The sequence below is a fragment of the Amblyomma americanum genome, chromosome 8 (genome assembly GCF_052857255.1).
Source record: "Amblyomma americanum isolate KBUSLIRL-KWMA chromosome 8, ASM5285725v1, whole genome shotgun sequence".
NCBI lineage: Eukaryota > Metazoa > Arthropoda > Arachnida > Ixodida > Ixodidae > Amblyomma > Amblyomma americanum.
In genome coordinates, this window is record NC_135504.1 from 83,352,118 (window position 1) to 83,363,898 (window position 11,781).

The 11,781-nt window shown below is 46.0% G+C and overlaps 1 protein-coding gene across 2 annotated transcripts; it reads right to left on the reverse strand.

Moving 5' to 3' along the window:
* Positions 1-1,528: 1,528 nt before the first annotated feature.
* On the reverse strand, positions 1,529-6,367 carry LOC144101963 (uncharacterized). Of its 2 annotated transcripts, none has more exons than XM_077635205.1 (4): positions 6,040-6,367; positions 5,625-5,940; positions 4,999-5,082; positions 1,529-2,825 (listed from the first exon to the last, which is right to left on the reverse strand). In XM_077635205.1, exons 1-4 carry the CDS (start codon positions 6,152-6,154, stop codon positions 2,342-2,344), a joined length of 999 nt encoding a protein of 332 aa, XP_077491331.1. In that variant the 5' UTR covers positions 6,155-6,367; the 3' UTR covers positions 1,529-2,341. The 2 variants fall into 2 exon arrangements, with proteins under 2 accessions (XP_077491331.1, XP_077491329.1); XM_077635203.1 differs by having other exon boundaries at positions 1,530-2,828.
* Between the last annotated feature and the right edge of the window lie 5,414 nt (positions 6,368-11,781).

Consider the following 11,781-nt stretch of genomic DNA (forward strand, 5'->3'; position numbering starts at 1 on the left):
GCTTCCATCACTCTTTTACATTTAAAGATAAAATTAAGGCTGAAAGCATAGAAATTGAATTATTTGCTTTCAGCAAAAATATATGTTAGCGTTATGTATATATATGTTGCCTGTTGGGACTATAAATGAAGCAACGCAATTGGCACTGTGATGATTGACTTGCAGCCTTTCAATCTTTTCTTTAAATGTAATGGAGTGGTCTTCCTAGATTTTTTTGCCAATAAGAGTATTAGATTTTTGTCCTTTTCATTTCTGTACTTTTGTATTTGCATGCCATTTCTGTTTTTTTTACATTGAAATATTTTAATATACACTGCAGATAGATGATGTGGTGAAGAATGGCGTATTGTTAATTGCAACTGCGCTTTAATTAAATGGCTGTGACTGTTCTTTCTTACTTTATATCAAAAGATATGGTTTTACCTCATCACAGTAATATCCCAGGTGTTGATTTGCTAATGGGAATTCCTTTTTCTGTGGTTTTATTTGTCCCAGAAGGAACAGTTTTTTTTTAGTGTATATATGGTCCTAATAGGGCATCAGCTGATTTTGTGCTGGGCTCATCTTCTGGTCCGTACTGCGAACTTCTGGCTGAAGTGGGATTTGCTAGCTCCTGCTCAGAACTTTTTGTTGTTGAATTGGCAGCCTTTTCTGTCGTTGATGTTCCTGAACCGTGCACTAACAAAATTTTTTAGCTGAATCTCATGATTTTTCATGCAATAAATTGCATAAATAGTACTTAATTTGAAAACAAACTTTCCTTATTTATTAACCATACTCCACTAACACCTGTGGCCTGCCCTTAATTAGGGAGTATATCATGAGCCCATGGTAAATGAATGTGAGCTGTATAAGTTTCTGATATATGTTGTGTGTATTGCAACGCTTTGTTGTTGATGGACCTATGTTTGAAGCTCTGTGTTCTCACTGTAGGCAAATCTAGCTGTGTGGTCCTGCAGGATGACACATTTTAGTGTAGGTTAATTTCTTCTGTTCTCTTCAGTTCTTGGAGTATGCTACTGCCTGCCACCTGCTTAATGTAGCAAGAGATGTTGGTACACAAAATGATGTTCATGTGTGATGCTTGTGAAATAAATTTTCGTGCTTAAATCATGCAGAGTAGCCTTTCAGTTTTGTCTCCATATATGCTTGCATTCTTCCCCCTGGACAGTAAATGACAAGAGGCAGTGTGTAAGCTAAACTGCTGGAATATGAGTCCGGTGTGCGACAGAGAAATTTTAGACAGTTATGCTCTACAAGTAATCAGAATGTATATTCAACTAAACACCGAGATCTTATTACATATGGTTGCAGAAGATGAAGCATTAGGATTATTTAAAGTACACACATATTGAAATTCAATATAATTGAGGATAAAAGACTAATTTACAAGTGTGCATATACACGTGCACTTGCAGCCAATTAGTGGAAATATATGGAACCATACAGGTTGAAGCATGCATACAAAAGCATATAATGAAAGTTATAAAAAATGTCTACTGCTTACTAGACGGAATAAAAGAAAAACTGTGCATTAGTTAGGAGGCTTGGAGAATGATGGGAGGAAGAGGTTCATCGCTCAATTGCTCCAACCACCCCATTAAGTGCTGCACTCCCCTAGTGAGCAGCAATCTTTCTTCAATGGCCATCCACTGCTTTGTGTGTTAGCTTCGGGCACCGTAAGATGGCTGACAACATGTTCAAATGTGCATTGTGTCCTCTGAACAGTAAATGACAACAATAATGAGAGCTAAACTGCTGGAAGGTTGGTGTGTGCTAGAGAAATTTAGACAAGTATGCTCTGGAAATTTTGTTGCCATCCAATTTATTATCAGTACACACAGAAACAAGTGATCAGAATGTCATTGCATGAAACACGCATGCAGATCTTATTAGAGGGTTGTAAAATTTATTAAAGTATGTACACAATATGAAGTGCAACCACGAACGAGATGAATATACGTGTGTCTAAGTGTACACACGCACACACACATACTACCTCAATGAAAAGAAAGGCGAACAACCCGGCGCCAACACGCCCCACTGTTGGAATTTCTTTTCATCGCGCTTTTACCTGGGTGGTACGAAAAAGACGTTAGAGTTGTCCTAGAATGTATCATGAACGAGTCTAATGTGTTTTTGCTATCACCGAAGTAAAACCGCGGTGAAAAGAAATTGAAACAGCGGAGCGTGTTTGCGCTGGGTTCGCGTTTCTTTCCATCGAGGTAGTGCATAGCAACTTAGCGGAAATATACGGAACTGAACACAAACATATAACCGCAATTATCAATGAAAATTAAATATAAAAAGCGCTGACTAGACAAAAAACGAAACATTAAAACTAAGCATTATAGTAAGGAGGGCTTGGAGAGCGGACTGGAGAACGGATTGGGGAATGAATTGGGGAATGAGTTGGGGAATGAGCTGGGGCATGTATCGGAGAACAGAGTGAGACAAGCTCGCGCCGCTCAAGTGCTGCAGCCACCCGCTCAAGAGCTGCAGTCCTCCTCTCTTCAGCAGCAACCTTCCTCCCTTCAAGAGCCATGCGCTCCCTGTGCCGCTGCTGTCTGTTAGCTTCGACCACCTCAAGATGGGCGACGGCACTCTCGAGCACTGCACGAGAGGTGTCTGTCCTGGGCCTCTTCCTGGCTGGGCCTGGTTGCTGTTGCAGGGGGCTAGGCTGCGCGGATGGGCTTGGGGGCTGCGAGTCGCCAGCAGCAGTGCTGCCCCTGCTCGTGCTTGGTTGCGAGCTGCCGGGAATTGGGCTCGCTGTGGCAGTTACCCTGCTGGGGCCAGGCTGGGGGCTGGCTGCAGGTTCAGCCTGGCTGCTGGTGGCAAAACAATGCGACATCATTATGCACTCCTTGCACTAAAGAACAGAGACTTTGTAGTGCATATGTGTTATCCCTACACAAAGGGCACTGTCATGCATTTTGTAGTCATTTAATTTCGTACATAATTCTGCTGGCAGCAAAAGTCAGCTGAGAAACTTTGGTTTGGAGCCTCTTTCACACCATTTACGAAACAGGAATTAAAATTCTATCAAAGGCTTTTAAATTTCAGTTTAGCCAAATAAATTATTTAGCAGTGCAGATTGTTTTGTCATTTTGTTCAAAAAGGTCTACCCTATGAAATTAATCTGTCAAATTTATTGTTGTGCTCTAAAGAGCCATTAAAAAAATATAGGAGGAACTTTGTAATGCGCACACCACAGTTACATTTACAAATAAGCTAGAGCACAAAATTTTTCAAGAAGTGCAAAGTAATTTCAACAGCTCAATGTCATTTCAAACGTATCAAGGTTCATTTTCAAAGAATTAGAGCATTTTATTCCCAGTAATTCTCGATTGCCGTCAGGGATGGCACAATATCGCTCAAAGCATGAAGCCTTATATATGTGGTGCCATAATGTTCGTAATGTATTGGGCCACTATTTCACATGTTGGCCACATTAATCAAGAAAAACCACTCATTTGTAGACAAAGTAAAATTTTTCAATGCATGTGACCTTCCATGTGCCCTTAAACCAGCTGTTTATTGCCTGCCATATCATTCTGTGCGAGGTTCAGTGGCTTCCCTACACACACCCTTGTTTCTCTGAAGGCCCTTCCTTAATTTGTAGTGAATTTTTTTCATACCTAACTGGTGGATGTAACTGCTAGGAATGTGGCTGAGAATGTGCCATATATTTGTGGCAGTCCAGTTATTTTATTACTAGGAAACACACAGATATATAAGTTTTTAATTGTGTCTTCAAGTGGCATGTAGGACTAGAAAGGCCCATGACGGCAACACTCATGACAAAGAGTGCCAACAATTGCTTCCCTTTAGACAAGGATACAAGTCATATATCAAGAGACAAAGGTAAGGAACAAGGACTGCATGAAATGTGTCCAGAAACGGCGCAGTAGCTCGGAATACTAATAAACCTTACAAGAAGAAATATCGCTGTCAGTCGCCTATCAAAGACTTGTTAAACTCTGCAAAACACGCATCTTTGCTCTGAACTTAACAGATCGAGTCAGTAATTAAACACACACACCAAGAAGTCATGTGCATGCTCAACACTACGCACACGTGGAAGGTGTACATCAGAGCTTTGATATCAGCCGTGATGATTTCTTGATTGCTTTATAATTATTGAGTGAATAGTCGGACAATGCGAAGAGCCTGTGCTTGTACATATTTAACCAACTGTGTGTAGCAGCCATAAATTTTGCTACCTAGATGTTTCAGTGTCATGCAAATCATCACGGCTGATATTAAAGCTCTGATGTACACCTTCCACATGTGCGTAGTGTTCAGCATGCACATGACTTCTTGGTGTGTGTGTTTAATTACTGACTCGATCTGTTATGTTCAGAGCAAAGATGCGTGTTTTGCAGAGTTTAACAAGTCATTGATAGGCGACTGACAGCGATATTTCTTCTTGTAAGGTTTATTAGTATTCCGAGCTACTGCGCCGTTTCTGGACACATTTCATGCAGTCCTTGTTCCTTACTTTTGTCTCTTGATATATGACTTGTATCCTTGTCTAAAGCGAAGCAATTGTTGGCACTCTTTGACATGAGTGTTGCAGTCATGAGCCTTTCTAGTCCTACGTGCCACATCAAGACACAATTAAAAACTGAAAAATGACTACCGCTACTCCCCTAGCTTCAACATTCCCCTGATTTTATACTTGGGGAAACCCCTGGTAGTGTTTGATTTCAAATATGTTTTGCACGACATGCACTGTCTTTTTCAAAAGCAGCCAAGCAACTGGATTGGTTCTTTCGGCATGTAATGGAGCACATTGCACCCTTTAAACTTTAAATCTTTAAGGAAAACATTCCTCACTATCTGAGGCCATTTGCTGTGTAGTGGTGCCATAAGGATTCCGCTATATGGCTAGGAGGCAAACCCAATTTACTAGTTCTTATTTCGGCAATGCCTGTGCTACAGTGCATGTAAATTCCCTGTTGCACTTGTCGTGTGCAGAAAAAAAAAATGACTCACTCTTGGACGCTCCGGACGAGTCCTGGCCCCAGCAGGTAGGGTGGGTTGATGCTGTGAGCTTTTTCAAAAATTTCAGCGAGCTCCCTGAGGACAAAAAAAAATTATGATCCATTTGACACATAAATATGACATCACTTAATATGTGTACAAACACATTATTTCATGCATAAAGCTTGACATATCTACTCAGCGACGCAAGACACATGTATAGCTAGCTTATAACCATGGCCGGCATGCATAATGCCCGATAGTTGCCCAGCAGCAAAGCTGTTCACATGAGCACAAAGTCCGGGTTCATGCCTCTCAGCAGCTGTATGCAATTGACAAAAATACAGTCAATTTATCTGTCCAAATGTTGCTGTGTAATCTATAAAACCCTAAAATTACAACAGGAATTACATTATTTAGACAAAAGATGTCCAAAATTGGTACAGTTAATTATTCTGTCACAAAATCTACCTGCACCAAAAAAGTAAAAAATGCTGCAACATTCTTAATTCACAGGTTTGTGGAATGACTAAACTGCTTCAGGGGCAAAAGTCGCGTATGTAGAATCAGGAAAACAAAGTTTTCCATTCAGTAGAAGTTAATTATCTCTACTGAGATCATGTTCTACGTATACTTACTCTTCAAACTCGCATGTTCTCCGGTCCGCCCCTGACTGGCTATTATGCTGTCGCACCGTTTTATATTTTCTCTCTAGATTTCTCCACTTGTTCTCAATTTGCGAATGGGTCAAATGGCAACCGAATTTGGAATTCACTAAATCTGCCAAATTTTCCCAGAGTTGTCTTTTAGTTTTTAGGCGTTTAGAAGGGTCTGATTTGAAATTTTTATATTCTTGAATCAGGAAAAGAACTTTGGCCCGAGGCCACAACTCCTCGGGCTCGATGGTATGTGGGACGGGGGCTGCCGGCGCATTCAGCCAAACCTGCACGTTGTCTGCAACCAAAGGAGAGCATATATATGTTGCGCATTAAGTACTGATCAAATATTGCATATACATACAAGCGAGAAAGGTACACACACGTACGTAAGTACCTGCTGTCGCATAAAGGCGCTGGTTTCCGTGGACAATGGGTGCACCGGTGTCGTCGACTGCCTCAAAAATTTCTCTCTCCACACCTTCCAAGATGATTCTCAGCGGCGCGGCCATCTCCTCCGAAATGAACGTATGAAGTGAAAGCGTTGGAAGGGAGGTGACGTATAAATAAGGGCCGAAGAAGATGCAAAAGATAGCATGCAGAACGAATGACTCCTGCTAAACATACGTAAACCGCCAAAGAAACAGAATAAGATACTACCCGTAAGCTTACACGCGCACGCATGCATGTCGGCACCAAAGTGATGCCGCACGGGTGCCGAGCAGAGCTGGGATGCCGAAGTGCTGTCCGAAACAGAACGATATCGCTCAACCTCTGCAAGAGACGAACCAAATTTAAGATATGTTGATACCAGAAGAGAGATATCGATATCGTAGACGCCACAAACTAAGATTAGATACCACTTAAGCCAGCAGCAAAAAGCGCTACAACGCATGCACGCCGGCACATATGCTTGCATGCACATCAGAGGAGCGCGCCGACACGCGCGTACATGTGCTGCAATAAAACAAGACCGGAAACCAACCGCGTGGAGTTCACGAGATAACGGGTGCATACCGTATATGAGACGCCCGTGTCTCATATATCCGATGCATCCGTTAATTATCTCGTGAACCGCGTCTCACGCGTGTGTACGGGACGCTCGGAGCGCGCATGCCGATACGATCGAGCCGAAACCCAGAGGTGCGAACGAAACAGGCGTCGTTAGCGGTCGCTGAGCCTGCAAGAGAAAAAAAAAGCAAATATAAACAATACAGCTGTACCCGCCGCGCAAACGAAAAGATATAAGCGCGCTAACGAGTTTGAGAGAGATAACGGCGCGCCCGTTTGAGACGCCGTGCCGAAATTTGCGATATGATATCCGAAGCGCGGCCATCGTCGTTCGAAAAACAAATCGGGAGCGTCCGCTGAACCTGCAAGACACGCAACAAAGATAAATACGGCTGATTCAAGAATAGATATATCGTAGACGCCGCAAGAAGAGAAGGTTACCAGCTGCAAGCCAGCGTACAAGAGCACTCATGCATGCATGCAGTTTAGAGAGATGCCGACGTGAACATAGTAAAATAAAATACGACCGGAAACCAACCTATCTTCTCAAGTAATCAAGAGAGAAAACAACGCTTCGCGCGAGACGCCGCGCGGAGATGCCGAAATAGGAAGCGTCAGTTGAAACGAGTAAACAGGATACGGCTCGGAGATTCCACTCGAAATAAGACACGGTTAGGAAAACAGCACAGATACGAACGCGAACGCCGTTTCTGCGCCCTAGCTATTAACCACCCAAGCTGTCGCGAATGCGCCTCCCTCCATTTTGTCGTCTGCTAGCCGCCAGAGCGGAGAGCTGTGGAACTAGCAGACGACGCTGCCAGCACAAAATCGTCCTGGCGAGTCTGGCTGCCAGCTGGCAGCCCGAAACCGCCCAGCCAGAGAAAATCGAACGCGTTCTGGGTAGCCACCGGAAGTGGGCGGAGCAGCCCGAGAAAATCGAGCGCCTGGCGGCGCGCTCTGGTAGCCCGCGGGCTGCCTGCGGGCTGCCAGAGGTGGATAATCGAAGAGGCCCACTGCTACACGAGCTCCTTAACGCTGTCGCGTTAAAATCAGTACGCGTTGTTTAGATGGTTTTCGTTCTTGATTAAGTTGAGTGGATTGTCTTGTCTTTTTAGTTGTGCACTTCGTAATTGGCTTATATAGGTGTCATGAGACTTAATAGTGTGAATATGGGGGTCTTCGCCTAATAAGCGTTTTTTCGTCTACCACTCGACCAGTGATGTTTCTCTCCCTCCCATCGAGGGCTTAGGCCTCCACCACAATTTCTTTTTTTTTCTTCGATGAAAGTTATTCGCTCTCTCTGTGTGCAAAGAGGAGACAAGGAAGTGAGCCGGTGCATGAGGTGAGCAAGTGAAAAGGTAGTATTGGAACACGGCAGCGTTTCGATGGAGGCCAAACGCTGAGCCGCGCGTTAGCTGTGCAGTGTCAGTGCACGTTAAAGATCCCCAGGTGGTCAAAATTATTCCGAAGCCCTCTACTATGGCACCTCTTTCTTCCTTTTTTTCTTTCACTCTCATCTTTATCCCTTCCCTTTCGGCGCGGTTCAGGTGTCCGCTGATATGTGAGACAGATACTGCGCCATTTACTTTCCCCGAAAACAATTTTCAATTTTTTCCTTCTCTCAAAGGCCTTTCCTCTCCTCAAAACAAATGCTTTCGCATTCCTCACCCGCCGCGGTGGCTCAGTAGTTAGGCCGCTCGGCCACTGATCCGGAGTAGCCAGGTTCGAACCGGAGCCCGGCGGCCGCGTTTCGATGGAGGCGAAACGCAACAGGCGCCCGCGTGCTGTGCGATGTCAGCGCACGTTAAAAATACCCAGGTGGTCGAAATTATTAAAGCGAAAGGTTTACTAGGCTATGTCGGCGGTTTCGTGTCATCAAACGGGTGCGGCCATTGTGGGGAACTAAACAGCGAGAACTTCTAATAGGTGGTTATAATCGAAGGAAGATGATGTGAGCATGCGATGGAAAAATTTGGTGACGATCGGAGCACTAGGTAATTAGAGCCAAAAAGTGACCAAAAGTGGGCGTGGTCGAGAACGAGTTGCGCGAAATTTAAATCACAGGAAGTGCAATACCATGTCACGTACCACGTGTTGGAACAGGTGACCGGAAGGGTGGGCAGAGCGAATGAGTGGCGCCAATTTGAATGTCGGGAACTTTAATTCTGATGCGTCGATGTGGTGCTGACGTGTCTCGCATGGGCTCACGCCTCGAAGCCACTTTTCGGCAGAAAGAGTCAGCCTTCGGGCTCGAATATTTTGGACGACATCCGGGCCATTGTCCAGTGCCTGCTGCAGCCGGATTTTGCCAATCTACGGACACCTAGGCATATTGCCGGCTGACTGCCGGCCTAGCCATCGAGCTCGACCTAGCTCGTCACCTCTCCGCCGGGAACTGAGCGCCCAGGGACCCGCACAGATGGAGTACGCCGTGGAAGGCGAGAAAATATCACCGTCGGAGCTCGAGGCCGGAAAATGGGAAACCATTCTTCGTTACCGCGACCGACAACGAGGCCTGAAGAATAAAGGGCCCGCATCAACCGACGACGAGCCTGCGCAGGGGCACGGTCAAGGCAAGTCTAATTCCAATTTTCCATCGCGAAAGAACGGGAAGAAGCTACTTGCACTCAGCAAGAAAGCCCTTCTCCCGCGCTTACCGACCGACGACTACAAAATCGTCTGCCGACCACAAGGTTGGAATCTGAGGGACTTTGCGCCCGGACTACTACTCTTCTGCGCCTGCGAGGTGGCCAGGCTGCCGTATTATACGGTGAAGAATGAAGACATTATCAGAGTCAATACGGCCAACAACACCTTTACGCTATGCACGCCCGATCGTCAACGGGCGACTGCATACGCCAATATTGAAAAACTGAATCTCCAAGATCAAACCTACAACGTAACGTCGTACGTGGCGGCGCCCGAAGACTCGGTAAAAGGGGTCATTTACAACGCCTACGCGGGAGACTCGCCCGAAGCGGTTCGCCAAGGCTTCGGAAACCGAAACGAAGGAATAGAAGTTGTGGATGCCCGAAGGATCGGAAAATCCAGAACAATACAAATCACCTTTTTTGGAAAGAAGCTACCCAGCCAAGTAAACTATCAGTGCGGCGTCTTTCGGGTCCACCCCTTCAGGGAGCAACATGAGGTATGTTACAACTGCAGGAGAGTAGGACACCGGGCCGATGTCTGCTACAAACCTACAACGAACATTTGCCGCCGCTGCGGAGAAAATCACTCGCCTCCACCTGAGGGAGAACAGCCAACCTGCCAACCCGTATGCATCGTCTGCAACGGGGGCCACAACACAGGCAGCCGGAACTGCAAATTCCGGCTGATCAACAAGAACAAACAAGGAACGCCCCATGGCAACCAGACACCCAAGCAAGGGGACAACGACTCATCACTACACGGACACCAGTCTAGGCCCAGGAAGAAGGAACACGGTGCTACCGGAAAAGGAGGAAGCCACAGCCGGAACAACTCCAGCTCCTTCCCGCCCCTGGGGAACCCTGCAGGGAACGACAAGAGAAGCTCAAGCCGCGGACGCAGCGATAGCCGCTCCAATAAAAAGGTGAGCTGGCCAGCAGAGGCCTCCCAATCTATTGACGCTCGAGAGAAGGAGTTTCAGATCCAACTACAATCCCGAGACAGAGAAATTGCCAGCCTTAAAAAAGAGTTGGCTGACATTAAACGCCTGTTACAAGCGCATCAGGTACAGAATGCCCCTGCGGCTAGAATGCCACCCACCGCGTCCCAGGATTCGACCAATAATGCGATGGAAACAGACGCTATTTGCCACACTCCCTCCAACGCGTCCCAGTCTTCAGCCCATAACGCGACGGACACAGACGCCAGAATAGCAACTAAAAGACCGCATCCTACAAAAGAAGGCGAGGAATCCAAAAGAAAGGCCGAGGCTTCGGAAGCCGACACCCCGCAGCCGTCGAAAGCGCCTACCAAACTCAGGGCAGACATCAATACTCTGTCAGAGAGAACTAGCGCTATATCAACAGAACAAGCAACCTTCCAAGGCCTCGTTACTACCAAATTTGCAGAGATAGATATTCGCTTTGCAACACTAGAGGGACAGGTATCCCAAATAGCCACCTGCATGCAGCAAATAATGGATAGGCTTACAACTATCGAGGCCCGCCTACCCCCCACCTTGGATCTGTCCACGACGCCACAACCATCTATAACCCAACATGGCACCACGCCAAAAATTTGAAATTTGGCAATGGAACTGCAGAGGCTTCCGCCGCAAGCGGGCCCACTTGCAGCTCCACATCCAACAAGCACCGTCTGTTCCAACCCCAGACGTGATTGCATTGCAAGAAGCTAGCGGCAGGGCTACACTGCCAGGCTATAAAGCATATCTGCCACCTCATTATGATACTAGTAACGCAGCCGGCTCCTTCACAGCCACTCTGGTGCATAGAAATATCACCGCAATTCAACATTTTATAAATGATTCGGAAGAAGATTACACCCTACTTGAAATAGTACCAAGGCAAAAAGGAGGCTCAAATCTCTTCATCCTTAATGTATACAACCCTCCCAGAAACAAAGGCAATGGATTCCCACACTTGTTGATAAACACAGTAAAGCTGGCTGCTAGGGCTCAACTATTAATTGTGGGAGACTTCAACGCTCAACACCCAGCATGGGGATATACCAAAGCAACTCCGAAAGGGAACCTGCTCTGGCAAATCATACAGTCACTAGGGCTCACAACGCTAAACAACCCGAGCGACCACACACGCATGGGTAACAGTGTATGTGTAGACACATCTCCAGACTTATCCCTCTCTAAAAACGTCAAGGACGCAAAGCGGGTCAACACCGGGCAAAACCTTGGTAGTGATCACTTCATCCTTAGCATCACCTTCCCCACGACAAAACTTAAAAACAAAGCAAAAGAAATACGAACCACGGATTGGGACAAGTTCAGGCAACTTCGCGACAAAATAGTTCCAAAGGAGATCTCTAACCTTAGCGACTGGGTTATCTCCCTGAATGAGGATGTCAGCTCCACTAGCGTTGTGGTGCCAGTTGAGAAGGAGGAGCAGATTGCAGACTCAAAACTGTTACACCTGTGGCAGGCACAAAAAGGCCTCCAAAAACG